The sequence below is a fragment of the Copadichromis virginalis genome, linkage group LG19 (assembly GCF_057382275.1).
Source record: "Copadichromis virginalis isolate Kocher_CV1m ecotype Utaka linkage group LG19, C_Virginalis_male_GT1.1, whole genome shotgun sequence".
Lineage (NCBI taxonomy): Eukaryota > Metazoa > Chordata > Actinopteri > Cichliformes > Cichlidae > Copadichromis > Copadichromis virginalis.
In genome coordinates, this window is record NC_140636.1 from 13525161 (window position 1) to 13552194 (window position 27034).

At 47.2% G+C, this 27034-nt stretch overlaps 1 protein-coding gene across 1 annotated transcript; it reads right to left on the bottom strand.

Annotated features, from left to right (window-relative positions):
* Positions 1-5924: 5924 nt before the first annotated feature.
* LOC146685739 (uncharacterized) lies at positions 5925-26448 on the bottom strand. The gene is made up of 5 exons (XM_085441090.1): positions 26167-26448; positions 19300-23335; positions 17814-17937; positions 14125-14997; positions 5925-13426 (listed from the first exon to the last, which is right to left on the bottom strand). Exons 2-5 carry the CDS (start codon positions 22718-22720, stop codon positions 12853-12855), a joined length of 4992 nt encoding a protein of 1663 aa, XP_085297216.1. The 5' UTR covers positions 22721-23335; positions 26167-26448; the 3' UTR covers positions 5925-12852.
* Between the last annotated feature and the right edge of the window lie 586 nt (positions 26449-27034).

Consider the following 27034-nt stretch of genomic DNA (forward strand, 5'->3'; position numbering starts at 1 on the left):
TGTTTTCCTTCTGGATACGTGTGAAGAATAAAAACAAAAGGTTCTAACACATGGAGTCATCAGAGAGCCTGAAAATAATCCTTGTTCAGTGTTTAATTCCTGAATCCTGAAGAAATAATCCAGGATCTGTGAAGGAAAAGAAATAACTAGAAATCAGACGGAGTCAGAGCCGGTGGAGGGAGCAGACTCCACAGTTTGGGTCAAACACAGAGCACCTGACTGGAGGGACCTGGATGCTGAGGGAAGGACCCGGACTGTGGAGGGCTTCTAGACCTGACTGCAGCCGGTGCAGTGAAGCTCAGCATTGTGGAAGAGCTGGAGGCGGGACAGAGAGGCCCGACTGACACCAGTGTAGGTGTACAACTGACAGGAAACGAGAGCATGAACGACAATTTCACAATCTCTCACAGGAAGCTCTGACCCGGATATGGAGCGGCAGTGAAAGAAGCTCTGTTTAAACCCTGAGGTCAAAGCCGGGGTCAGAGGTTTTTGGCATCGGTGGACAAGCGGATCAGAATGTCTCCTCTGATGGAGTCAGAGGAGATGAAAAGGAGCGTTCCTGTCTTATCCTCATTCAGGCGAAGGAAGCTCTGAGCCATCCGGTTCTTCATGTCCTGATTGATACGATGATGCTATCCACCTGGACTTGTTGGGACTGAGGGGGAGCTAAAGTGGAATATCATCAGCATAGAGGAGATACCAAAACCCACACACTGACTTATAAGAGCTGCTCATTTGTAAACGTCACAGGTGACTGCTGGTGAATATCCACGATGGTGCTGAGAGTTATTAATATTACTGGAGGATCTGAGGGTGTTGATGCTTCAGTATGTGGCTCTTTATCTCACAGGCCTGAGAGTCAGCCTTGAATCCTGATGCCCTCCTCTTTATATTCCTCTGTGTGTGTGTGTCTGTGTGTTAGATTCTGCTGAGATACAGCAGCCTCTCTTCACACATGCAGTGCATACAAACAGCCAGCACCCACACAGCTCACACTCACACACACACCATGACAAAAGCCAGCAGCCACCCACACACACACTCATATCCATGCACATACATACCCCTGAACACACACACACACACACACACACTCAAAAGCTAAGGGCCTTTTGTGCTGCAGTGAGCATCCACCCATGTGTTGGTCTGTCCGTCCATCCACAGCCCCGGTCTCTCCTCATGCCAGACTCACCTCACCCAGCAGGGCTGCTGGAGCCACCTCCGCTGACTCCCTTCGATGTGGAGTAGCAGCTCGTGGCTGAGCTCCTCACCCTCCTCACCCTTCAGACGAAGCTCATTTCTGCTGCCCGTGATGACAGCTGAGGGTAAGGACATCGATCGACTGCTAAATCACCTTTACCTTCACACTCAGCTGTCTCTCTGGCATGCCCGGGGTCTGGTGGCGTACCTCACCAAGAACTGAACCACCTTCAAGGTTAAACCTGATGCTAGGTGACTTTCTCACTGTGGGTCAGAATGCGTTTTGTTCTTCAATGACTAATCTGCAGCTGGGTCCGTGATCCAGAGGACAGGTTGGAGATGATGACCGCTGCAGGCGATCGTGGCTCAAGAGTTGGGAGTTCGCCTTGTAATCGGAAGGTTGCCGGTGTCGTTGGGCAAGACACTTCACCCGTTGCCTACTGGTGGTGGTCAGAGGGCCCAGTGGCGCCAGTGTCCGGCAGCCTCGCCTCTGTCAGTGCGTCCCAGGGTGGCTGTGGCTACAATGTAGCTTGCCATCACCTGTGTGTGAATGTGTGTGTGAATGGGTGGATGACTGGATATGTAAAGCGCTTTGGGGTCCTTAGGGACTAGTAAAGCGCTATATAAATACAGGCCATTTACCATTTACCAGTCACAGCAGACCAACACGCTAACATTCATCATGACAAACAGACTGACAGTGAGGACGCGGCACAGAGGAGACAGCAAAGCCACAATTCAACAGTGAGACAGAGATCTTCGTTATGATGGTGCATCGCTATGGTGACCATCCGATTTTAGGATTTAGGCGCTGAGCATGAAACTTTTTTGGTTCAAAGGTTTTCTGGTCTCCTCTTAAACTGACCAATCAGAGCTGAGCATGCAGATCAAAGAGCCTAAGGAAAGCCAGAGAGAGAGCTGTCTGCTGAAAAACCATAGGCCATCGAATTAATTTTGATCTGATGGGGAGGAAATGAGCAGCAGACGGGACAGACGCCTCAGCGACTGGAGAAGCAGTACGGGGCTCGGGTCAAAGTGGCCACATTAATAGGAACAGAAGCGTGTTACAGTAACAACTGTGTGGCTGACAGGACGACTGAAAATCAGACGACTGCGCTTTGAAGGAGGACTTGAGCCTCACTCTGTGTTTTATAATGGCGTTCACCATGGTAACCGACGCAGCAGACCTGACCTGCTCCTGATCGGTGATCAGCGAGTACCAAAAATACCCCAACTGACCAATCAGGTCTGTGGACGAGAGCGTCATCCTACGTGAAGATCAGAGCGTCTTTAGTGTGTTTATTTGACGATCAGGAGGAAATCTCGTGAGGAACTTTATCCCGATTTTGTCCCGTTGGCTGTGTCAGCTAGGCGCCATGACCGCTTTACGTGCCTCCGCGTGGCGAGCAGGACGCCTGTCTGTGTTTACTGTCGCTGATCCTCAAAAGTTTCTCCAAATTAGATCAAGAATCAGATGAAATCTGCTCGCATATTTTTTCAGACTGTACGGCAAACAGACTGTGTCATCTGGCCCAGTAAATCACCACAGTCCCTGCGGCGGCTGTGCAAATGGCACATGGATTATCCATTCATCACGGTGGTCTCTCTCCCCTTTCTCTCTCTCATTCTCCGTGGCCTTATTCAAAGTGCTCTAATTAATCAGCCTTAAATAGATGGACAGACCTACATTACTGACACAGCTCCTCCTGCACCATGTACTATTTAACACACAGATGGCTCTGCAGGCTGGCTGTGTGTCTCCAAGTCTCTCACAGTTTTCCCAGGAATGATTAATCACCCAGCCTGATGCCGCTGATTTGATATCAATGAAATCGCTGCACCTCTAATTAAAATTTCATTTCCTAAATTGCAACCAGGGGTTGGCTTCGTCGCTCGTTTAGATACAGCACTAAATGAATTCCAGTTTCATAACGAGTTGTTAGAGAAAGCCCAGGGAGACAGATGGCAGGGGGGTAAAAATGGCGAGTTTTCCACAAAATGTGCATGATTCAATTAAAAGAGAAAATTCAGCGGGTAGGCCGACATCCAGAAAAGGAATGAACAAACAAACAGGTCAACAAAGACAGCAAACACCACACTGCTCACCAGGGAGACCGAGATAAGTTTTCTAACACTGGAATATTTCTAACACTTTGAGTTATTTTCCAGTGTTAGAAAATCAGCACTGCTCAGTGTTAGCCATTGTTAATCTTCAAAACTGACTAGGTTACTTTTAAACATATAACACTGTCAAAAGTGTTAATTTAAAACTCAACAGTGTTGTATTTAACACTCAGAGGTGTGGACCCATATAGACACTCTCCAGTGTTAATTTAACACTGGAGTTTTTGCTGTGTGTCAGGTTGTCATTGGCATCCATTCAGTCAGAGGACAAAAAATAATTTCTTGGTTACATTTGACCTTTCTGACTTTCTCCCTTTGGGGTCATAACCAGCGACGACTTAGGGTCCGGGCGTGCAGAGTGGTCGGTGACCCGCTGTTACCAAGTAAAAGATGTGTGTTACCTGAGTGTGAGTAGTTGCTAAAGCCACATCCACACAGGCCTAGAAACAGTCAGTAACCTCCTGCTGACTCCCAGTTGGTGGATGGTTGCAGCAGGTTGTTGCTTTAGTGACTAAAGTCACCAGCATGGAAGAGGCCGACTTGTCTGCAGACACTCACCAAACTAGAAACAGAGTCTGTTCCCCTTCAAAGTAAAAGTTGTGCCTTATAAAGTATGTTGTTTTCAGCGGTAGGACAACTTTTACTTTGAAGAGCAAAAGACGAGTGCCTGCAGACAGCTCAGCATCTTCCCTGAAACCTCTGGGTGACCACAGCAACCTGTCAGTGACCAAAGCAACTACGAGTTGGTTCTACAACTTTTTAGCTTAGAGACAAACACCAACTTACCAGCCGGTCATGGATTACATACTGGGTCACAGCCAGGTTCTCTTAGGGACATCTCGTCACATTACCAAAGAGCTCCTGTGATAGGACGGACAGGAGTAGGTGGAGATAAAAGGTCAAGGTAAGGAACAGGCTTAAGTTAGTGATGGTGCTTTACCTCAGACGAGTTCATCCACAAACACAGGACAGGAAACAGTTTCAATCAGGCTAAAATTAGAAAACATCATTTTTTTTTGACTCTCAGGACTTCCAGATTATCTTGTTAAGCTTGAATGTCCTCCTTAACCCTGGAAACGAGATGTCAACAAACACTCCAGCTGAGCTCTTTGTCTTCAGTTCAAACTTTCTTATTGTTTCATTGCATTATCTGAACTCTTTCACTGGCAGGAAGTATTCGAATAGGCTGGACATTGAAGTCTCGGCTTTATTTGAACATCAGTGGCTTTGGGCAATGATCTGTATAATGTCCATCCATGTGGACGTTATTTAGCGGTCCAGGCACACCCTGTCATGGAAACGGTACTCCCTGATGGTCTTGATGCAGGCTCAATCCTTCAGGTAAGTAAATCCCAAAGGTTGATTGTGTTCATCCGGATGTTTTCAGTGGGAGAAGTGTTTCGTCACTAACCTTATAAACAATACATTTGCACAACGACTGAAACTAGCCCACTGAATGAACAATGGGGGTTTATAAGGTTGGGCAAACCTGCAGTCAGCTGAGACTGAAGAAGTCAGTTGGATGAAACGTTTCTCCCACTGAAAACATCCAGATGAACACAATCAACCTGTTTGGGGTACTCTCTGATGGCTGCAGCCTCTTTCAGCAGGATAATGTGCCCTGCCACAAAGCAAAGGTGGTCCAGGAAGGATTTGAGGAGCCCAATCACAAGTGTGAAGTGTTGACTTGTTCTCCAAATTCCCCAGATGGTAAATGGTCCTTATATAGTGTCTGTGTAGGTTCCTAGTGAGCCAGGCCATGGTGGTCTAAGGAGCTCGGATGGAAAGCGACTGTTGAGTTTCTTGGAGGTGTTTCAGCTCTTATCCAAGAAGCTTCTTCAGTTCAGTTTTAGAACTGAAGAAGCTGGAGCCCTGAAGCACACCTTCAGGGGTTATCCCTGTTCAGTAATGTGTTTTTAAAAGCTCGGTTTTATTTTACTTTAGTTAATTGAAATGTTTTTTCAGGTCTAGTTTTAGACTTGAGCTTATTTCAGTTAGCTACGATGACATTGGGCAGAAGTGAAGTAAAAATATTGAGCAGACCTGCCTGAATCAGAGATGCTGTTATCTGCAGCTCTCTGTTGTGATGCTGTCTGATCTTCACACCGAGTCTGGTGAAGGATATCGACCTCTCAGCCCTGAGGAGCTCTTCGGTTTCTTTGACCGGATGTTTCTGACTTTCGTCCTGCTGAAAAGAGAAACGTTGTCTAAAGACTTCCTGAAGCATTTGTCTGAATAAAAGCCCGCAGATCACCTCGGGATAGCTCTGCACTGACTCAGCTGCCTCTGCATCCCAGCCTTAAATCAAAAGGTTAAAGGTCACGGCTGGTCCACAGCACCTAACGATTTGAAAAGGTTCTATTTTTGAATTGTGTTCAGTCCTGATGGTCGGAGACAGCATCATGTAAAGGAAGATTTCATCTGCCCGAGGAGGTGGACACACATTGGGCTCATGGCCATAAATCTGTCATTTCATAGTAGCTAAATGAGCCCTTCCTAACTGTGAAACTTCACTAAAATGTTCACGTTTCCTTCGGTGTTGTCACGCAGTCCGATCTCTGACCTACTGCTTCTGCAAATAACCAGGCCAGAGTCACAGCCACCATCAACTTTAGTCTTTATTGTACAATAATGCACTTCAACAAGGCTTGGGAATATGGCACACGAAAAGATTTCACATAAATCATTTTCCAGCTAAGAATCCGTCTCAGGTCTTAATCGCTAAGCTTTACCAGTGAGCAGCGTCGATATGAACAGCAAAGTATTACACGCAGGCCTGATTTTACAAAAGTCAGCAGAGGATGTGGTTTTTATCCATCACAGTGAAACTAGATGTTTTGCCACAGTTTGATGCAACAGAAATTCAAAGGTCGATAAAGTTCGTCTGACTCGTCCGTTCGGTTATTGAGCTTTTGTTCGTCGATCAGACTGTGAAGCAGCAGGTTAGAAAATGTTCCAGTGAGATGCAGGTTTTCAGCTGAAACACTTCAAAGAGCCAATAGTTTAATACAGAAATAAAAAAAATTAATCAATGAACAGTGTCACATAAACAGCCTCGGTCTTCGGCCTGAACACAGGGTCAGGACAAACATGCAGAGTGGGTCACTACACAGATAGTTTCACCATGCCCCGTCACATCGCTGCAAGAAGAAAGAGTCGGCTTCAAAAGAACCGCTCTCTGGAGCTGCCGGCAAATCACCAAGAAGCTGCCCGAAGCCCGACTGTGGAGCTGCAGGGGAAACTGGATCTGCAGCCGTTTTCTCATCGTTTTTATAGAATCACAGGGCCAGGATCACAGCAGCGCACACGGCCCACCCCTCCACGTTTATATATTGCTCAGGTGTGAAAAGTGGGTGGGATGTGTCCCAGATCTTTTGCATGATTTGAAGCTGGGTTAGAAACAAAGTGAGCAAAGAAGGTGCAATTATTTAAATTCAGCCAGTCTCTCCTTCAAGCTCAGCTCTGTGTGCACCTCTGGACCTTTCCCAGGATGTCCGGTTCTACAGCGAAGAGTTTGAGTCAGTGGAAAGAATGCGGTGTGCAGCTCAGAGGCAAAGTGACCAGATGTACAGTGATGATCGAAACAGGAAGTGGTCCAGAGGTGCACAAGGAGGCGACTCTGAAAGGAGTCCCGCTGATTGTACTTTGTGTGACGAGACCTCGGATCGATGAAACAGGCACGACTTTACAGACGTCCCAGTGTCCGCAAAGGCTAAAGCAGCAAAATGTGAACGCTTTGATTATTTAAAGATTTCAAGTAAAACATGCACTCCTTTACTGATTTATGACAAATCCTCTCCAAATACCTCCATCACTTTCACGGTGACTGAAGCTGAGAACTGCTGATTCTGATCGTCTGGCAGCTGCACGCTGGTGCACACGCGTGTGTTTTTTGGGAGGAAAGAGCGAGTCTCAGCTAAAAAGCTCCGAGCGAGCACCGTTTGTCTGAACAGAAAAGATAATCACGTAATTAGAATTTGCAGGTCTGAGCGACAGCTGCAGGGCGAGTGCGAGCGGGGCTGCAGAATGAAACGAGGCAACGTGGAGGAGGACGAGACACAGACGTGTGAAACAGAGAACGAGCGACACAGTCTGTGACCGCTGTCAGTGGAAGTTTCTGCTCTCTTTGACTAAATGTAATGTTTACAGAGCAAGTGGTCACGGCGGCTGGAGCAGATTACGTTAATGTTGTGCAGGAACGTGATGACACGGTGCTGCTGTGCAGTAAAAGCTGAAATCAAACTGTGTGAAAGATGGTATCAGGGGATGGTGGAGGAGACCGAGGACAGGATGAAGGTGGAGAACAAGGCTGCAGCTTGTCAGAGACAAAAACATTCAGACTCAGTTTGGAGATGCAATCATTCCCATGACAACGTCCTCTGCCGCTGTCGCTCGGAGCTTTAGACAACTTCAGTCTGAGCAGGGCTGCTTTTTGTTCATGTAACACCACGTCACAACGTTTATCTCAGGCTGATTTAGATGGTAAGGAAAGGCCCTACTATACAAGCAGGACTCGATGAGTCTGGGGAAGAAGAACTCCCTTTTAACAGGAAGAAACTTCCAACAGAATGAGGATCGGAGAGGGAATCTGCTGAGACAGAATAAAGTTTGTGACAGAGCTAATGCAGCAGCATAAAGTCACGGTGAGAGCATCACAAACCATCAGCAGAATAACTAAGGGAGGATCCAGGGTCACCTGGTCCAGCCCTAACTATATGCTTTAGCAAAAGGAAAGTTTGAAGCCTAATCTTAAAAGTAGAGATAGTGTCTGTCTCCTGAATCCAAACTGGAAGCTGGTTCCACAGAAGAGGGGCCTGAAAACTGAAGGCTCTCCCTCCCATTCTACTTTTAAATACTCTAGGAACAACAAGTAGGCCTGCAGAGCGAGAGCGAAGTGCTCTAATAGGGTGATATGGTACTACAAGGTCATTAAGATAAGATGGGGCCTGATTATTTAAGACCTTGTATGTGAGGAGCAGGATTTTGAATTCAATTCTGGATTTAACAGGAAGCCAGTGAAGGGAAGCCAAAACAGGAGAAATCTGCTCTCTCTTTCTAGACCCTGTCAGGACTCTTGCTGCAGCATTTTGGATTAACTGAAGGCTTTTCAAGGAGTTTTTAGGACTTCCTGATAATCATGAATTACAGTCGTCCAGCCTGGAAGTAATAAAAGTGTGGAGTAGTTTTCCTGCAGCCCATTTTGTCTCATTTTCTGCTGAAACCAAACTTTAGTCTTTGTTTTTTCTTAATCATGGCAGTGATGCAGTCATGTATTTGTGTTCATTTCTCCTGCTAGAGGAGGTCAGTGGGGCCCAGGGAGTCTCCTCACAGCTTCATTTTGCTTTTCCTGTTAAATGATGACTTTCACGGGGATTAGAGGTGACGCTGTGCAAAAAAAGCCCCATCCAGGAATAGTCTAACATGAGGGGTAAAAGCCTTCATCAGTCATTAACTGTGTCCCGATTAACATTCACCTCAAAGACATTCAGACAGTCCAAACAAGAAGCTGCAGATTTAAAAATAGAGGCATGTTAATGAAACACTCCAATCCTCTGTGGATGTACCGGGAAGTCTGACAGGTGCGTTTAAGGCCCGACCAAATCCTGTCGGTTTACACAGATCATCATCAACGTCGTCACTGAAGCCTTTCTGTGTGCGGCTTGCTTCAAGCTGCTCATGGCAAAAAAAACATCATCTTATCCCAGCAAGGCTAAAAATCCAGAATTTCAAACATCACGAGCAACTCTGAGGCCAGATTTACTAATCAGGTGCATTCGGCAGGTGATCCACCAGCAGTGCACCAAATTTACACAAAGACACAGCCAGTTTAGTTCAGTAACAGGCAACGCAACCAGGCAACTGAGCAACAGAGCACCAAGCAGGTCAAAAATAAGCGATGACAAACGTGACGCAGTGCATCTGCAGATTCACATCAGTTCTACCATCTAAACCTGAACTCGCGAACAGCTGACGAACAGCTGACCTGAAGGATGCTCAAACATTTCCTGACCGATCCGAGTGTTAGTGAGGTTACTGTTACTGCTCCCTGCAGCCAGAAGCTGCAGGCATTTCTCTAACAAAGGTCAGAGCTCCTTAAAACGACATTTCACACTCTGAGCTCTCTGATACTCTTAAATTTAACACTCTGAATTCAAGTTCAATAACACCAGCAGGCCTCCGTCACACAGGCCCAGAGACCTGGTCGCTGACTGGCTGCTGGAAGCTGCTGGAGGTTTACAGTGCTGCACCTGAAACCTCCATGAGATTATTTGGATGAGCAGCAGATTTCCGCAGTCGTTGAGTGTCCGCACAAAAGAAGAAAAACATCTCATGTGGAGTCAAACGTTTTCCATTTCTCTGTTTGTAGAGCGGCGATGCAACCCGAAAAACACCAACCAGAGAAAATCTGACTCCAACGTAAAAGCTCTGCTCTACTGTGGCAACCAAAACATGCAACTTTTATTCTGAAGGCGAGTTTGAGCAGCGGTTGGTGAGTGTTTGCAGACGTGTCAGCAATCACAGACATCTGTGGGGCAGCGCCCTCTTTACAGCTGATTTCACTCAAGGGTTTCTGGCAAACTGGTTGGAGATGCTCATTTGTCCCTAGCAATCTCAGGTTGCCGGAGGTCACTGATTGGTCCCTGTGTGAGGGGCCAAGACCTTATTACAGTATCTCGTCAACAGCAGCTTCATGAAAACCAGAAAAAGGCCTAAAAGTGATGAACCGTTAGTAAATCTGGCCCTCGTTCCTCATTTTCACTTTTACATTAAGAACAACAAGACTAAATGTGAGGACGATTAGCCTGTCAGACCTTTATCAGCAACATCGTGCATAAAACAGACTTTCAGCCGCTCTCATCAGTGACCTGACATGTCTGCGATGTCTTTGGAAGGTGCTGCCTGTCCCATTTTTTAGCTCAGTGAATGATAACCACATTCATCATGTAATGATTGAACAGCAGAACCACTGCTGGGATGACTGGCAGCTCCACCTGCCTCCCCGCTGGCTGCACTTCGCTTTGGATTCAGAGGGAAATCTCCTGGATTGCTTTGCTTTTCAGCACAAACAGAGCTGAAGCGGTGACAAACGGCGGCGGGGAGCGAGGAGAAAAACGTCTCCAGCATGTTTATCCTCCTCAGAAAAGCCAAAGATGGCAGGGGGAGGATTACAAAAGAAGAAGTCTGTACTCTGAGCAGAAATAAACCCAGTGTGAGACAAAGACGACCAATCATCTCAGCCGTGGTCTTGCTGTTTATGGCACTTAAAACCGAACTACCTGATGATTAAAAATGTTACACATAAAACCTCTGCATGAGTCTAAGACTGCATTTACAATCAAAATCTGGCTGCATAAATAAAAATCAAACTCAGCCATTATTATACATTTAAACACTCCAGCCCGCTCTCGCTGGCAGGGCGTCAAATAACGGCGTCTGTCAAACCGCTGGTGTTAGAGAAACCACAGACTGTATATAAAAGATGGACCCAACCACTGCACTAACAGTTGGTTTAACAAGCCCCCATGTGGAGCCTCCGATTGAGCATTTTAGCGGAGCCCCAGCTGGGCCTAAAAACGAGACTCTTTTCTATACTACAACCTGAGTTAGCGATTGTATGTTATTGTCATTTTTCACATGTAGCTGAAAAAGCAGTGGCTCCATCGTGTTTCCACATTCACCTAACGAATCAAAGCTTTCTGGTTCAGTCGTGGGAGGAGAGACATATCCCTTTGAGGTTGTGTCAGGAACAGTAAGATTCCCCCAAATCAAACACGCTGAAGTAGCTGTTTATTAAAAGAGCCTCAAACAGTAGAAGAAAGTGTAAATAAATAAATCTTTGTCGTGATTCAGTGATTTCCCAGCACTACATGCTCCCTGCCTGTCTCTGCAGCCTCTGTGTGCTGAGATCTCTGCACTCCATGTTCCATCTGTGCCACACATTAGCTGTTAATAGCGCTACATTAATTGCACCACCCTCCAGCCTGTGCCAGTTGAAGCCACCGAGGTTAGCAACCTGCGGCTGGGAGCATCGCACAGACACAGATACCTAATGATCAGCGCTAAATAACATAATAAAATCCCAGCAAACTCTCGCTCTGCCTTCATGGACAGTCTGTTAGTAGAGTGACCTCACAGCAGCCATGTTATTGATCGGATGATGTCGTATAAAATGCTTCAACAGCTCAAAAACAGTCCAGATGTCCAGTTCAGGTGAAGCTAGCAGACAGCTAGCAGCTAGAGCAATCTGTGTCACCATCCACCTGTCAGTCAAAGAGGCCACGCCCCCAATAATCTAAACAAGTGAGGTCCTAACCCCCCCCCCCCCCGGTGTAGGGTGAATGCAAACGTGTTTATTTCTGCTGTAAAGTTTTAACGTGGGAGTCTATCACTGCTGGAGCCCCTGCTGGACGTTAGAGGAACTGCACATTAAGCACTGACTGCACACGTGCCGAGTATCCTGAAACATCTTTTCAGTGTGTCGTGTTGCAAACATATTTTAACCCAAACATGACCGCGGTATTTGGTGGATAAAACCAGCCGGCAGAATTTTATTGATCACTGCCAACTCTCCTGCTTCTACATGTGAATTTGGCAGCTGTTTCAAATTTGACCCTCACCAAAAGACACCTGACAGGTATCAGTGAGACACCAGCAGGTTTGACAGAACAGCCGTATTTGACTCCCTTTGAATGAAGGCGCGTTAAACATAGAATATAGCATGTATCTGTAAGCATATTGCTCATTTATAACATTCACAATTTCAGTCTAAGTGATAAATAAACCATTTAAATTAAACTCTATTGTTAAATCCTTCAATTAGTTGTTCACACTCGTCACACACACTCACATATATATATATTAATACTTTGCTCAATAATTATCTCCATGTTCAAAATATACTATCACACTGTTAAATACACTGTAAACTTGGCTGTGATTATAAAACACACCATAGACTGTAGAGATCAAACTCAGCCAGTTTGTAAAAGTCCGTCTTCAAAGACGTGGGGGAGCAGGCGAGACGTTTACACTCTTACATCCGTAAAAATCAGAGAGCAGCAGAAACCACTTTCTCCTACTCAGATCACTTTACGGATCACTGTGATTTAATTCCAGCATGGCTCTAATAGTATAAGATGTGAAATCAGTCTGAAGGTGGATCCTCCCTCAGAGTACGTTCAGCAGAATAAAACTCCAACAGAATTATTCGGATCTGTTATTTTAACAGACGTGGATGTAACGTGTGAGTGAAAAAAACAACCGACAGTCAGTAAAACTGTACAGGAACGGTGCTGTTTCTGTGAAGACCGTCCCAACTTAAAGTGATATATGATAATAACAATAACTTGTTGACTAACTGAAGAAAATGCAACGCAGCCTTTACAAGGTCATCCAAGGCAACGGCAGCAGCGAGACACAGAATTCGGAACGGACAGGCAAAAGCTGCAGGTCTACAGGAGCTAAAGTTCGCCTCTACCTTTCTTCAGCCCATCAAAAGCTTCTCCAAACAAGCTTTTCTTTCAGAAATCAGCCGGATGACGATGACGATGGTGACGACGATGAAGACGATGAAGATGAAGGGGTGGGTCTGTACATCTCGCCACCTCCGAGTTCAGTAAACCTTCCCGCCAATGACGACATCGCCTCCCTCTCTTTGTCCTTCTTGCTTCCCGTGCACACCGACCTCTGAGCAGGTTTAAACTGCCACGTCACCTTCTTCGTCAATGACTGCTCCACGGTCGACATCCTCTTCAACGGTGGAGTGGCGGGTTGAGTTGCCATGGGGACGGACGGTGTTGCTGCCATGCTGGTGGTAACCCCGGAAACTCTCTCTGCTATGCCGTTGTTGTTCCTGTCTTGCTCCGTGAAGAGCTCGCTCAGCACTTCGGGTTCAGTGGTTTCTCCGAATAAATCCCAGTCAGGTTCAGCGGGCAGCCGCTTCGGACGGCCAGATTTGCTCCCAGTGGCGGAGGTCCTTGACGAGCGGCTCGGATCGGAGTCGGACAGGTCCGAGTCCCAATCGCTGTCCCCTGCCACTGAACCGCAACCCAGCACAGACACATCAGCAGCTCCCGAACCTGAGCTCTCCGAATCGGACTCCCTAAAAAACAGAAGAGAAAGCCAGATGTACCCCTCTGGTATCTTCATCATTTGTGCTTTTTAAAAGCACTAAAGCTCTGCTTTTAACCTGGTGCTCATCAGCGCAGGCTCATTCAGACTGATGCGAGTGATTGATTGGAATGTTGGTAATCTGTGTGTGATTATAAATCAAACTGATTATTTCAAACCTTTACCAATCTGTCTCAGAGTGATTGCAGTCAGTCTGAGTCAGACTGTGATGGGAGACAGGTTGCCTCTCACAGGGGAAGATATTACCTTCGGGCAACTAGAATGTCGCCAGTTGGTCACCAAACATTCAATGCAATCACTGAGCAACCACCAGTTTCTCCTGGTGGTAAGGAGGCCGGCAACCTATTTTTACTCTAGTGTCACTGAGACATTAGCTGACAGTGAAAAGATTGCACAAGAAACCAAAACTGAATGGATGATCGGATGATTGGATGGATGGATGGATGATCAGATGGATGGATGGATGGATGGATGATCAGATGGATGGATGGATGATCAGATGGATGATCGGATGACTGGATGGATGGATGGATGGATGGATGATTGGATGACTGGATGGATGGATGGATGGATGGATGGATGGATGATCGGATGATCGGATGGATGGTTTTTATAAATGAATACATCTCTTTCAGCTGAGAGGTGAAGTGTAGACGAGTGCATACTCACTTGCCGCTGTAGGCTGTAGTTCCTGGAGGGCCCAGCAGGAGGCAGGCTGGAGCTGCCAGGTAGACGAAGCTGTCGGTGCACAGGAAATCTCCCTCCTCTGGCTTCTGTGGGGCGAGCTGTGTTGGCTTGGCGTCCCAGTTGGGGTTAGGCGGATCCACGTGCGTTTTCGTGCCGTGTGTGTGGTGGTGTATACTGTCCTTTTTCACGTTGTGGGCTTCTGTCACCGTGGTGACTTCACCTTTGGAGGCAGGTCTTGCAGACACAGCAAGGTAAACAAAGCTGTCCGACTGGACGAAGGGATCTATGTCACCACAGTCCAGTCCTGATGTTCTGATTGGCTTCTGGTTGGGATCTAGAAAGTGTTTGATTGGCTGCTTTGAAGGAGACAGAGGAAGAGGGGAGTCTATTCCCATGAGGGTGACTTTTTTCCTGGGGGGCATGTCCTCAATTCTCAGAGCCATGGAGCTCTTAATAACGCTCTGCTCTAACGGCTTCTTGATGACTGAAACCATTCCCATCTTCCCATCCTTCCTTCTGTCCTCGCCTTCTCCCCGCTCTTCATCCTCCTCCATGTTTCCGCGCCCCGCCTCCTCCCTCTCGCCTTCGATGTCTTCTTGCGAGCACGTGTTGAGGAGTGACGGGTAGCACCACTGTAGCTCCGCGCTCTCCTCCCTCCCCCACTCCTTTAACCCTCCATCGTCCCCATCTTTCTCCAGTGACGTGCTGCTGCTGCCCAGGTCGGAACCACTGATTGGCTGGTCACTGTCAGAGCCAGCCTCCTCCTGGCTTTGATTGGATAAGGAGAGGAAAACGCCGCTTGAGTCGGACTCCAGCGTCAGGTTGGAGTCTGGAGAGCTGTCCTCTTTAGCAGAGCTGGAAAAGAAGAAAAGGACAGAAGGCGGTGAAGCATCCCCATGTGTGCTCAGCCCCCCCGAAGCCTTTAAAGTGATAACCCACTTTTCAGATCAAGGCCATTGATTTGTTTTAGCCGCACAGCCCCAAGCCATCGGCACAGATATCCCGGGTGATGGACACATCACTACAAATACATTCACTTTCTAAATTTTGCTGCGGCTGTGACACGGTTTGGTTTGTGTCTTTATTTGTAAGCCATGAGGAATGATCAGGTAGAGACAGGAAAGTTAACTGTGCAGTTTTTAATCAGTTTCTAATAAAACGTGTGACGCCTGCAACAGCTTCATATGAATGATTTCATAACAATGCTGATTACAAACACAGTTACAGCAGCTCCAGCCCTCAAAGCTCAGTTTGAAGAATATGATTAGAGATCATTTAGTTGGATGACATTTAAGCTTAAATGATTCAGCTCATCAAGGTACAGCTCGCTCTGTTCTGGGACGTTCACACAAAAGCTAATAACAGCGAATAAAACAGCAGCTCGAGTCCATTAAACAGACAGTCTGATGTTTTTATTGCTCAGTGTATATACTGTACATCACTGTTTGTGCTGCAGTTCCTCAATTTCAGTTTCTCACATGTGATCATTTCAAAGGCAGTGACATCACTGGATTCACTGCACAGCTGCAGTAACTTCGGTCATCATTATTTTAATAATGGATTGCATTTATATAGCGCTTTTCGAGACCCTCAAAGCGCTTTACAATACCACTATTCATTCACTCTCACATTCACACACTGGTGGAGGCAGCTACAGTTGTAGCTACAGCTGCCCTGGGGCAGAAGCGAGGCTGCCATATCGGCCCCTCTGGCCATCACCAGTAGGCGGTAGGTGAAGTGTCTTGCCCAAGGACACAACGACCAGGACAGACAGGGCTGGGGATCGAACCGACAACCTTCCCAACCCCCTGAACCACGGTCGCCCCCTGCTCATTTTGACTGTAGTGTGATTCTGGCTCAAAATCAGCCTGGTGTGTAATTAAACCACCCTGTTTCTGAGTATGAAATCAGAATATGACGTATTTTCATCCATGGAAATCAGTTTTTCTGATCACCTTGACACATCGTTTTGGTCTCCAGTTTAGAGAAACAGCTCTGCCCATTTAGCTGCCAGTGCTGTTTCTGCACTGGTTCCTGTTCCCGTCAGTAATCCCATTACATTCAAACACACCTGTATCTGTCCTCAGTTTACGAGACACAGGACAGGCCTTTGAGGGGTGGAGACATGGCTGATCCTGGATTCTGGCATCTTGCAGTGACACTTCAGGGCTCTAGAGTGCGACCAATTTGGTCGCAAATGCGACCAAACTTTTCAGTGGTCCGACTAAAAAAAAAATTTTGGTTGCACCTGTGCGACCAACTGTTCCGGTAGCAAAAAAATAAATAAATAAAAAATCTGCAACCTTCCCTGTGGTCAACAACAGACACACATTTTGCCCCTATCGTGGACTAAACCAATCAGAGATAGTAAGGGGCGGGACCTCTCTGATTGGCCGTGGTCCAGTTGAAAGTGCAGGTGGAAGTGGGAGGTGAGTAGCTTGAATAAAGCGATATCAATTCATTAAATCATGAATCAACTTTTAAATATAACTGTGTTTTGCCAGAAACGCCAGATTCTCAGATTAAAGCTCACAAAACCATTTCAACAACAACCAAACAGCAAATGAGAGCAGGTACACGGACTCCACACAAAGACGTAAACACAGAGCCAACGCATCAGAATCAGCTTTGTCTTTCTCGGCTTTCTCACCCGACGGCCCGTAGACGGACACGCTGTCGGAGCTTAGCGATTCTGATGTGTCGGGTCCGCGCTGTGATTACGTCTTTTTGCGCTGATTCTGAGCTGCAGGTTTTGTCTCTCCAACCAAAATTCACCGAGCCAGCAGCAAAAGAAGCAGCAAACTGCGCTTCACATTTGATCAATGTCGTCATGAATTTTGCTGTTTTGCTTCCACGACTATTAAAATCACACTTCATGCACAGCTAGCTCTCTCTCTATCTCTCTCTGTACTTCAAGAACAGTTTCCCGTCTCCAATCTCTGTTTTCTGTATTATTCATTCGCTTATTACCCACCAGTCTACCGTTGTTTACAGCGCTGTGACTGCTGTCTTTTTCTTTTCTTTTTCTTTTTTTCACTTAAATGACCTCGGACAAGAAAGCCTATTTTTTTGTTGTTCAATACTGAAGAAATTTAAACTTTATATACAGAACATTGTAGAATATTTTTAAGGTTATCTGCTATAAAAAGCCAGACCAGGAAAATCTCCTTCATGTTTTTCTGTGTTTTATTCTCAGTTACTTTCACACAAAGGCATCTGCTGTGATGTTCACAATTCTGATGAAGTCAGTACTGATAAATGATCAGAGTTATAATATTTCTGACTCTTCTGGCTAAGTTGAATCGAATCGGGACTTTGAAAACCAGAATCGAATGGATTATAGAAATCAGTGATGATACCCAGCCCTAGTGAGCAGCCTAGGCACGACAGAAGTGGATGTAGCTGTAATAGGAAAAGAACTATTGCTAACTTTTCTGTTAAGTTAAGGCCTGATCCTTCTGAAATTCATAGCCAGTGCTCTGACACGGTGTCATCAATCTTTGAATGCTGAAAAAGCACAGTGTATCCAGAAAAACACATTATATTATATAAATTATTATAAAATTTGTGTGCGCCTAACTTTTGTGCCAGTACACCTAACTTTAAAAAGTTAGGTGTACTGGCACATGGCAAAAAGTTAGTCTAGAGCCCTGCACTTTTAGATTCCTTACCTTGTGCCAGTGGTGGACGTCCCGGCAGATTTGGTTGACCAGGAGCCGGGAGGTCTGTCAGCGTCTGTAGCCAGTGAGGCTGTAGTACTGAGCTCCAAGCTGACCTGGGACCTGCTGCCCACCCCTGAAAAGAACATCACATATTTACCTTTTTAAACAGAGAAACAGTTATAACCAGTGCATCCTGCCTTTTCTTCCCCACTGTTTTGTATCCGAGGCTTTCTTTGGTTCCTGGAAGGATCTAAGCAAAGAAAGCCACTGCTCACATGACAATCAAGCAGAAACGCTCCTGTTTTAAAGCCCTGACTTTTCCTTTATGGACCAGTGAATCTGTCACTGCTGCTACAGTTCATGAAGCATTTCCAAATCTCCACCTGGCTCTGACTCAACCGCCCCCACGAGGGGGAAGGTAACACCACTCCCTGCTGTGCTGAACAATTATCACTGCTTTTTATATTTTACATTTACATGCAGGAACATTCATCCACACGACTTTGCTGCAAGTGGCTGCACACCTGAACCTGCAGTTCCTCTACGGTCCAGCAGGGGCTCCAGCAGTGGGAAACAGCTCGGCTCAGGTTTGCCTCCCACAGCAGCATTCCCAACAGTTTTTCAGCTCCTCACTGCAAACTGTTAAAACCTCCTTCATAAACAGGCTTTTGTGAAGCTTTTATAAAGTTTTCATAGATGATTGATCTTCTCTATTATTGACTTTTGTTTGTGTTTCTTCTTTTCACTCTTTTCATGTCTTTTAAATGCTTTGCTGCTGTTTCTTCTAAATTCTGTGAATAAATACATCGATTGGAGGAGCAGGCTTCTGGCACCAGCTCACCACCACCTCCTGTTTTGGTCCAATAATTCACAGCCAGCATCACAGCTAAACTCTGAGTCACAAACAATACAGAACAGCGACTGAAATCCAAAACCTGCTCAGCGTTTGCAGTGTGATTGCACCGGCGGAGCACAAACAGCGAGCACAAAAGCATCTTTCTCCAGGCTTCGTTTAAAGGGATTAAACACCTGTTGTTGTAAAACAGAAATAAAGAAATACAGCCTAGAAAATCTGAAAATGTTACCCCGACTGACAGACTCGATTTGGTTTGTGTTTTATTGGAGCCAAATTCATTTTAATTTGGAACAAGAAGTCAGTGTGTGACTGCGACGACAGATGTTTCATTACTTTTATCCACCGTGTTTGGACTATAAATTCACTCAGGTGGGTCACAGTCACATTTCTCCTCGGACCTCGTGTTCCTTTGTCTCCACCTGTCTTGTTCCCAATCAGCTCTCAGCTAACGAGGTGGTGTTCACCTTCATCCTGCCTGCCTCGTGTTCGTCAGTAAGCTTCACTGACTCCTGTGTTTGTATCGTCTAACTCATCATCTAACGCTTCAGGCTGCCAGCACGTTTGTCAGGTGTGATTTCTAAAGCGGCGTGAACGTCCGTGTGTCGAGTGCGAGTTCCTGCAGGTGTGTGCGGTGTTTACCTGTGTGCAGGCCAGCCTTCTCTCTCTGAGGCCCGGGGTGAGTTTGGTACATGTCCGCTCGCTCCCTCTGAGGCTCCAGGAGCGCTGGGTACGATTCCTGATTGAGGGGCTGAGACAGGTCGAGGTGCTCCAGGTCAGAGTCCAGCTCCCGGGCTCTCCTTTCCAGCTCCGTCAGGCTGAGCTCCGAGGCTGCTGAGGAGGGAGGGTGGGACCCTCCGAACCCGATGGGGGGTCGGAGGAGAGGCCAGCGCTGCAGGGAGCCCGAGAGGGAGTCTGCATCGCCTATTGCTCCTCCTCCTGCTCCTCCTTTATCCCAACCGTCATCCCACAAAGTGTTGACCATATCAAGGACAGCGTCCCAGCTCTCCACCCCTCCTTCCTCGCCAAGTGTGCCTCCTTCTCCTCCCTCCGCCTCTCCTTCTTCTTTCTGTAATGTCACCACCACCTCCTCCTCCTCCTCCTCCAAGCCTCGCCCAGCAGTTTCATCCCTTATCTTCATACTTTTCTCCTCCACTTTTTCAGGAGTTATCTCGATATCTCTGCCTTTTTTCGCTTCCTTGTACTTGTTTGCTTTGTCTTGGACTTTCAATTCGACTGCCATCTCTGCTCTTTCTTGTTTTGTTTCCTCCACCAGCCCCACCCCACCCTTCTCTTTGTCCATCTCCACTTTCTCCTCCTTTCTGTCTTTCTCTTCTTTCCGCTCTTCATTCCCTTTCCTCTCCTCCTCAGTCTTGTCCCCTTGTATTTCTTTGCTCTTGGATCTCTTTGGCTCCTCCTGCTCTCTGCAGATCCTCCAGTGCTCCAAGTTCTGCTCCTTCAGCGAAGCCCTGCCCACCAAACTGGACCCCAACCCCGGCTCCTGATGCGAGGGCTCTTTGAGCGAGCATCGTCCCACAATACTGGTGGAGTTTGTTATATTTGATAAAGGGTTCTCTGAGAAGTGGCCTGCACGGAGGTGGCCGAGTGGGCGTCTCTTCTCCAGCGCAGAGAGGACGGAGGGGAGGGGGGGGAGGATGGGGAGATTGTGGAGTGCTCCACCTTGACGAACGGTCCTCTTTCTCACGATGATTCGGCGAGGCCACGTGGACTCGATGCCTTCAGCTGGGCCTGTTGATTCGAGGTCTCCGAGCGCTCTGCTCTGCCGTGGGCTGACCACACCTGGCCGCAGGCCCGTGGCGGTGCCTGGTCGAGTCCTGGAGCTGGACTTGGAGGATTTGGACTTCTTGGATCGTGAACTTTTCTCCACATGGCTGGATTCGGTTTTATCAATGTTGAAAGTCTTTTTCTCAGGTTGATCTGCAGCAGGAAGCTTGGTTTTATCTTCGGCCGCAGCACAGGTAGGACCCTTGTCTGCGGTCTTGGTGCTGTTGGCTTCAGTGTCAACCCCGCGCTCACTGTTAGTCTTATTTCCTGTCTCACTGCCAGCTCCACCTTCTACTGCTGCCTCAGGCTTAGATGTAGGAGCAATTGTAACATCGGTCTCAGGTTTTTCCTCCATCCTGGACTCCGCTGCGGCAACAACTTCCTTATTTACTTTAGCTACTTCAGCTTCTGCCTCACTCTGTCTCTCCACCTTCTTTGAAGTTGCCTTAGTCTCTACCTCTGCTCCTCCCTGTGGCTTCATCCCTGGACCAGATCCAGCTGCAGGATCTGCTCTAGCTCCAGGCTCATCCCTGCTCTCAGTCACATTTGACGGTGTAGCTTCAGCGATTGGTTCTGGTTTCGCTACAGCCCTTCCTGATCTTTCTCCACTCTTTGATGACCCTGCCCTGTGTACCTCCTTGTTTGCAGATGGAGCCATATTTTCCCTCCCCACCCCAGACTGCACTTTTCCTTCCAAATCCCGCCCCCCTGGTCTTGTTTTTACCTGGGAGCCCATCCTCGTTTCGTTTTTAACGCTGGGCCTGGATCCATTGTCATACTTGCTCCAGCTCTCAGCACGATGGTGTTCTTGTATTCCTGCCCTCATTTCAGCCTCCATCACATTTCTACCCCCAACCTCGCTCACTAACCTTGGCCCACACCCAGATTTACTATCAACCAACACCAAACCCACGCTTCCATTGTCGTATTTGGAAACCATGACCCCTCCCACACCTTCAGGGCCGACCTTTGACCCAGCTCTGTTCCTACCCACCGCCCCAGTGCCCATTCTGGGGGCAGCGCTGGGCGAGGGTGAAGGAGAGGGCTGGGGGAGCAGTAATGGCGTTGTGTCGAGACCCTGTTCGGACTCCAGAAACACAGAGTCTCTGTCCGAACGCAGAGGAACTGGTCGGCCATACCCGAAGGTCGCGAAAGATGTTTCCCTCCTCTCCCGTTCCCGTGCTCGCTCCCTCTCCAGCCTTCCCCTCTCCCTCTCTCTCTCCCATTCTCGCTGAGCCCACCCTCGCTCCATCTCCCTCTCTCTCTCCCTCTCCCACTCCCTTTCTCGCTCGCTGCGTCCCCATCCTCCTCCTCCCCCTCCTCCTCCTCGATCCCTGAGGTCCTGCTCCAGGTCGTGAGCAGACAGTTGGACCAGCGGGGAGCGGTAAGGGGATCTCCTCAGCTCTTGGGGGGGTGACAGCCTGAGGCTCTGGGTTTGGGAGTAATGCCTGGGCTGGATCACGTGGGGAGGTGAACAGCGTAAACTCTGAGTCTGGCTGGGTCGAGGTTTGGCGGGGGAGAAGAACACCGGAGTGTGGTAGCCCGAGGAGAGAGGGGAGCCAGAGAAGGGAGAAATAAGGGGGGAGGTGAGGGAGGAGGACTGCCCCCCAGCTGGAGGGTAGTGCCCCGGGTTTAGATATCCACCTCCTCTGTCCATCATTTCAGATGTAGTCAGCTCCAGACACTCCAGGTGCTTCGGAGGCGTCAGGACTTTCCAGGAATGTCGACCGTCTCGGCTCTTTGTGCTGTCTCCATGGTGATGGTGGTGGTGATGGTGGTGTTTCTTTGAGGAGGAGGAGGACACACCCGGAGCTGAGAATGAAGACACAGAGGGAGAAACCGATCGGGTGAACCGCCCCGGCGAATGACAGCCACCGTCATCTCCGTCCTGACCGCCGAGCTTCAGCGAATCATAGATGGCTCGCTCATCCAAGCGCCGAACAAAGGAGGGGTTTGGCGTTAAAGACCGTGGCTGCGAGTCAAACATGTCGGGGGGTGCTCTGCTGACTCGGAGCGAGCCACTCGTAGAGTAGCTAAAACTGCCCTCGCCGCAACCGTCTCGCCGTATGGACCCTCCAGGGTGGTGGTGGTGATGGCTGTCAATCTGCTGATTGATGCACATAGTGTCATAAATGGATCGCTGGGGTACATAGCCATCCCCGTATCCCCCCTCCATCCCCCCATCTCGCCCTCCCACTCCACAATCCCCAATTCCATGTTTCTCCAGGCAGCAAGAGCTTTTCCTGAAACACCCGGGACGGCTGAGAGGCTTGCCCATGATTGGTTGGATGGCTGAGGGTGGGAGGGGTTGGTGGGAGTCACGGGTGAAGCTTGAAGAGCGAATTGTGAAGTCGTTAATTTGACTAAATCTAAAAGAAAAATTCAGGCAGTGAAGGACACATGGCAACTGGGTTTGAGACGGCCATGCCAGAATAAAACGTCACATTCAAAAACATGTTCCTGACGTGTGTTCTCTCTGTTTTAATGAGAAGTCAGGAGCATCTCTGATGATCAAAGTATGACACTCCTGCAAAAAAGTGGCCGTCCCGTCAAATAATCCATGACATAACAACGGTGCAAACAACATGAGGAATCCGACTCTGAGAAATATTCCAAACAGCTTTCGGAAAACAGCAAGAAAAGATGAAACGGGTCCAGTTTTTATGTCCACACAGTTGCTGTTTTTAGCTCATCTTCTCTCCCACTCTCCCCCCGATGTGCCTGCATTTGTATTTATTCTGGCTGTTTATTGTTCTGTGTTTGTTCGCAGCCAATTAAATCTTCATCCAGCAGACCGGCAGTCCGTCAGACAGAGCGACGGTGGATGGACGACTGAATCCAGTCAAAGCCTCTCGTCTCATTCTGGCCGTACTCGATGATTAGCTTCGTCTGGCTGTGGAGAGAGAAAGCAAATAAAAATAATTTGCATGGAAAAGAGCCTGAAAAAGTCTCTCCGTATGTATCAAAGTCAGTGAGCAGGATATTAGGTAATAATAGCAATGAACACACAATTACAGGGACTCTCATTCAGGTTAGTTGACAATAGAAATTCCTTCATTGGTGGTGCTGCACACAGTCCTGAGAGAAAAATGACCCTAACTGGGCTTGAGACTAGCCTGGATATGGCCTTTACTTTGCAGGGAACCTCTACAGAAAGATGCATTTAGCTTGTGTTGATGCTGGAGCGTGACCACTCTCAGGAAGTTAAAGTCTGAATTCGATTTCAAGTTTAATCGTAAACTGAGAGCGTTTCTCTAAAACCTTCCTCTGACAGTGCCTGCAGAGCATTTGACAAACTCAGGGGAGCAGTGTGCTGTCCAGAACATAGTGAACCATGTCCTCCAGCCTACAGAGTGCTGCAGAAATGAAACCCCGTCCACATATAAAGAAATTCATTCGTCCTGCATCACTTAGTGGCTGACAGGGGGCAGCCAGTGGACGTTCCAGGATTTGGTTGGATAGGTAACCTGCTAAAGTCCGGCAACAGACTGGCAACCAGTCCAAGGTGTATTCCACCTCCAGCCTGTGACAGATGGAAAATGCTCAGGTGGAAGAAGATGGATGAAAATCTATGTAACTTCCTGTCATGTGTCAGTCAGCGCCATATTTTACTGTTGTGAGCAGTCATTTCAATGACTGCTCACAAAACTGAGATAATTCAAACTAAGCTGAGGTGATTCAATTAAGTTTGAAAATATAGGTCACTGCTGGAGCTTAAGCCTGACCAAGGGTCTAACACTAACCCTGTACCCTGTCTAAATACAACCAGGTACTTTTGGCTCCTGTACCTATTTGTGTACTTTTACTCTAGTAGATTAGGTTTTTTCCTGAGGATATCAAAGTACTTTTTGTAGTTTAATCCTAACCAAAGCTGAGATAACTCATCAACTCATTAGGTTAGAAAATCATTCAATTGTTGGGCTTAAACAAAAAGCTCCTACTCTAAAGCTAACCTGGTACTTTTCAGCCTAAACATAACTGAGTACTTTTTGATCTTAAACATAACCAAGTATTTCCTGCCCTGAAGCTAACTTAGCATAATTGAGCCTAAAGGTAACCGCATACTCGTGGTACTTAAACCAGGAGTATTATTAGCCTAAAACTAACCAAGTACTTTCTGGCCTAAAGATAAGCCAGTATTTTTTTTTAGCCTAAATACGACCAAGTACTTTTGGAGCTTGAACCTAATGAAGTACTTTTGTTGTCTTCACATGAGTACTATTGCTCTAGTATGAAAGTTATGTTTAGCTAACCATAGCTATGTCTTGAGCCTAAACATAGCTGAGTATGTTTTTAGTCTACATGTAACCGAGTACTTTCAGTCTAGACGGAGTCAAATATTTTTGGTGCCTCGGCCTAAGCAAGTGCTTTTTACCTAAACATTCTGGACACTGCTTTTCGTGCCTGAAGCAAATGTAACATAAAGAAAGTCGAGCCTAAAAGCAAGCTTGGAACTCGAGTCCTGACCTCGTGCGTCACAGCTGAGAGTTGCATATTTAAACCCGGCTCATTAGCACACTCACCGGCACCAACATCCACAATTACAGAGGTGCTAACATCATCCTGGCCACTTGCTGGTGCTATTACAAAAAGGCTGTTTAGCTAAACTCTTTGGACATTTTACACAGGTATAGTTCTTACAGCCTAAAAGGTGAGACGTCCTTTCAGGACACTGATGTTAATGCAGCACCAGCTGCTTTAATGCTCGATGAAAATAAGTTTAAAATGGCCTCAATATTCCTGCAAATTATCCATTTTAATTTCAGAGCTGATTTTCCATTTTTGGTGTAAGGTTTAATGCACTAAAGTGGTCCATCACATAGCATTCTTTAGCACGTCATAGACTTTCACAAACAGGATGTATTGAGTTCAGGTCTAATTATTAAAACTCAGGGTAACTATGTCTGCCCTGCAAGGGGCCAAAAGGGCAAATGTGTCTTAGTAAGCAGTATAAGGTGCCTGCTTTAAGCCTGTATTTGTATAGTGCTTTACTAGTCCCTAAGGACCCCAAAGCGCTTTACGCATCCAGTCACCCACCCATTCAAACACACATTCACACACTGGTGATGGCAAGCTACATTGTAGCCACAGCCACCCTGGGGCGCACTGACAGAGGCGAGGCTGCCGGACACTGGCGCCACCGGGCCCTCATCCAAGTGGATGATGAATGAAAATAAAATTACATAAAATAAACGAACAGCTCCTCCTGCACCCGATTTTGCACCTTGTTAAATTAAGACTCGGTTACCTGAGAGGGTACAGTCCCGAGGACAAACTGTACCAGTAAATGTACAAGAAGCTAATTTATTTTCTGCAAAAGGCTGTTGAAATGTTGACATCCAGCACACAAACTGAGAGATGTGCTAACCTCAGAACCACAGCAGACGAAAAAAGTTCAAATCACAATTTACAGATTCACAAACTGAATGTGGAGAACTTGTCATCTCCACATGAAGAGAACTGATTGACTCGTGTTCTGAACATCTTCAGAAAGCTTTTCACAGTCCTCGCACTCATACCCGTCTCCAGCGCGGCGGTGAGCACTCGGAGCTGTCTAATTTCCATCAGCCGTCAAAGAAGCCTATTGATAGTTGAGAATAATTCCAGGTCTCTCTAGCTCTTTCAGCCTTCGTTCTCAAGCATCCTCTCCCTCTCCTGCTCTCTTTCATCGCTGCCACCGCCACCTGCTCTATTTTTCAAACCAATCAATAGAAAAGCCAAAACCTTATCAGCGTGGTCACAGTCAGTCAATCCACTCCGTCGATCTCAGTCCCATCCTGCTGGCGTGCTGTCATCCCGCTTCAAATCAGCATCCTCGTTTGTTTTTCTTAACTGGCATCTCTGCCCTGTCGCCGCTCTCTCTCTCTTTATCTCTGCTGTTTCTCTCTCTCTCTGCTGTGAATCATGCCTTCTGTCAGTGGAAGGTTTTTTTGACAAGCGCTCTCTCTGCCAGCCAACACACCAACGCAAACCCTCCTCCTCCTCCTCTCCCTTTCACTCTCTCTCCCTTCGAGCTTTTCTTCTCCTCGACTCAGCCTCCCTCCCTCCCGTTTGCACTCCACACAGCTTCGGGGCTTTACGAGCTTTGGAGCTGCAAAGAGACCAACTTCTCCTCTCCATCTGCCTCTCTTTCCTTTCCATCTCATCCCTCGTTCATCATCACTCTTTATCTCTCCCCTTCTCTCATTACCTTCTAGATTTAGTTTGACCTGAGTGGGTTACCCGTGGGAAATCATCGTCATTATACGTTTTAGAAATGAGGCAACGAAGGAGAAAGAAGGACAGTCAAATAGATCTATCTATCTATCTGTTCTGTATCTATGCTTCGGACTCCCACACTCTCTTTCTTCCCTGGCTCGCTCCATCCCTCTTGTAGCCCTCTCAGTTTGCCCTCTACCTCCCACTCTTCACCTCCGCGTTAATGCAACAACACGCATCGGTGTGGAGGCGGCAGGGAGAGTAAGAGCGACACACAAAGAAACAGCAACATTGGGTACGCACATTACTGTACACTGCAATTTAAAAGCATCGTCATCAGTGGCAGCGTTTGACCATAAACTGCTGTGGATGGGTTTATTTTTTACCACCAGGA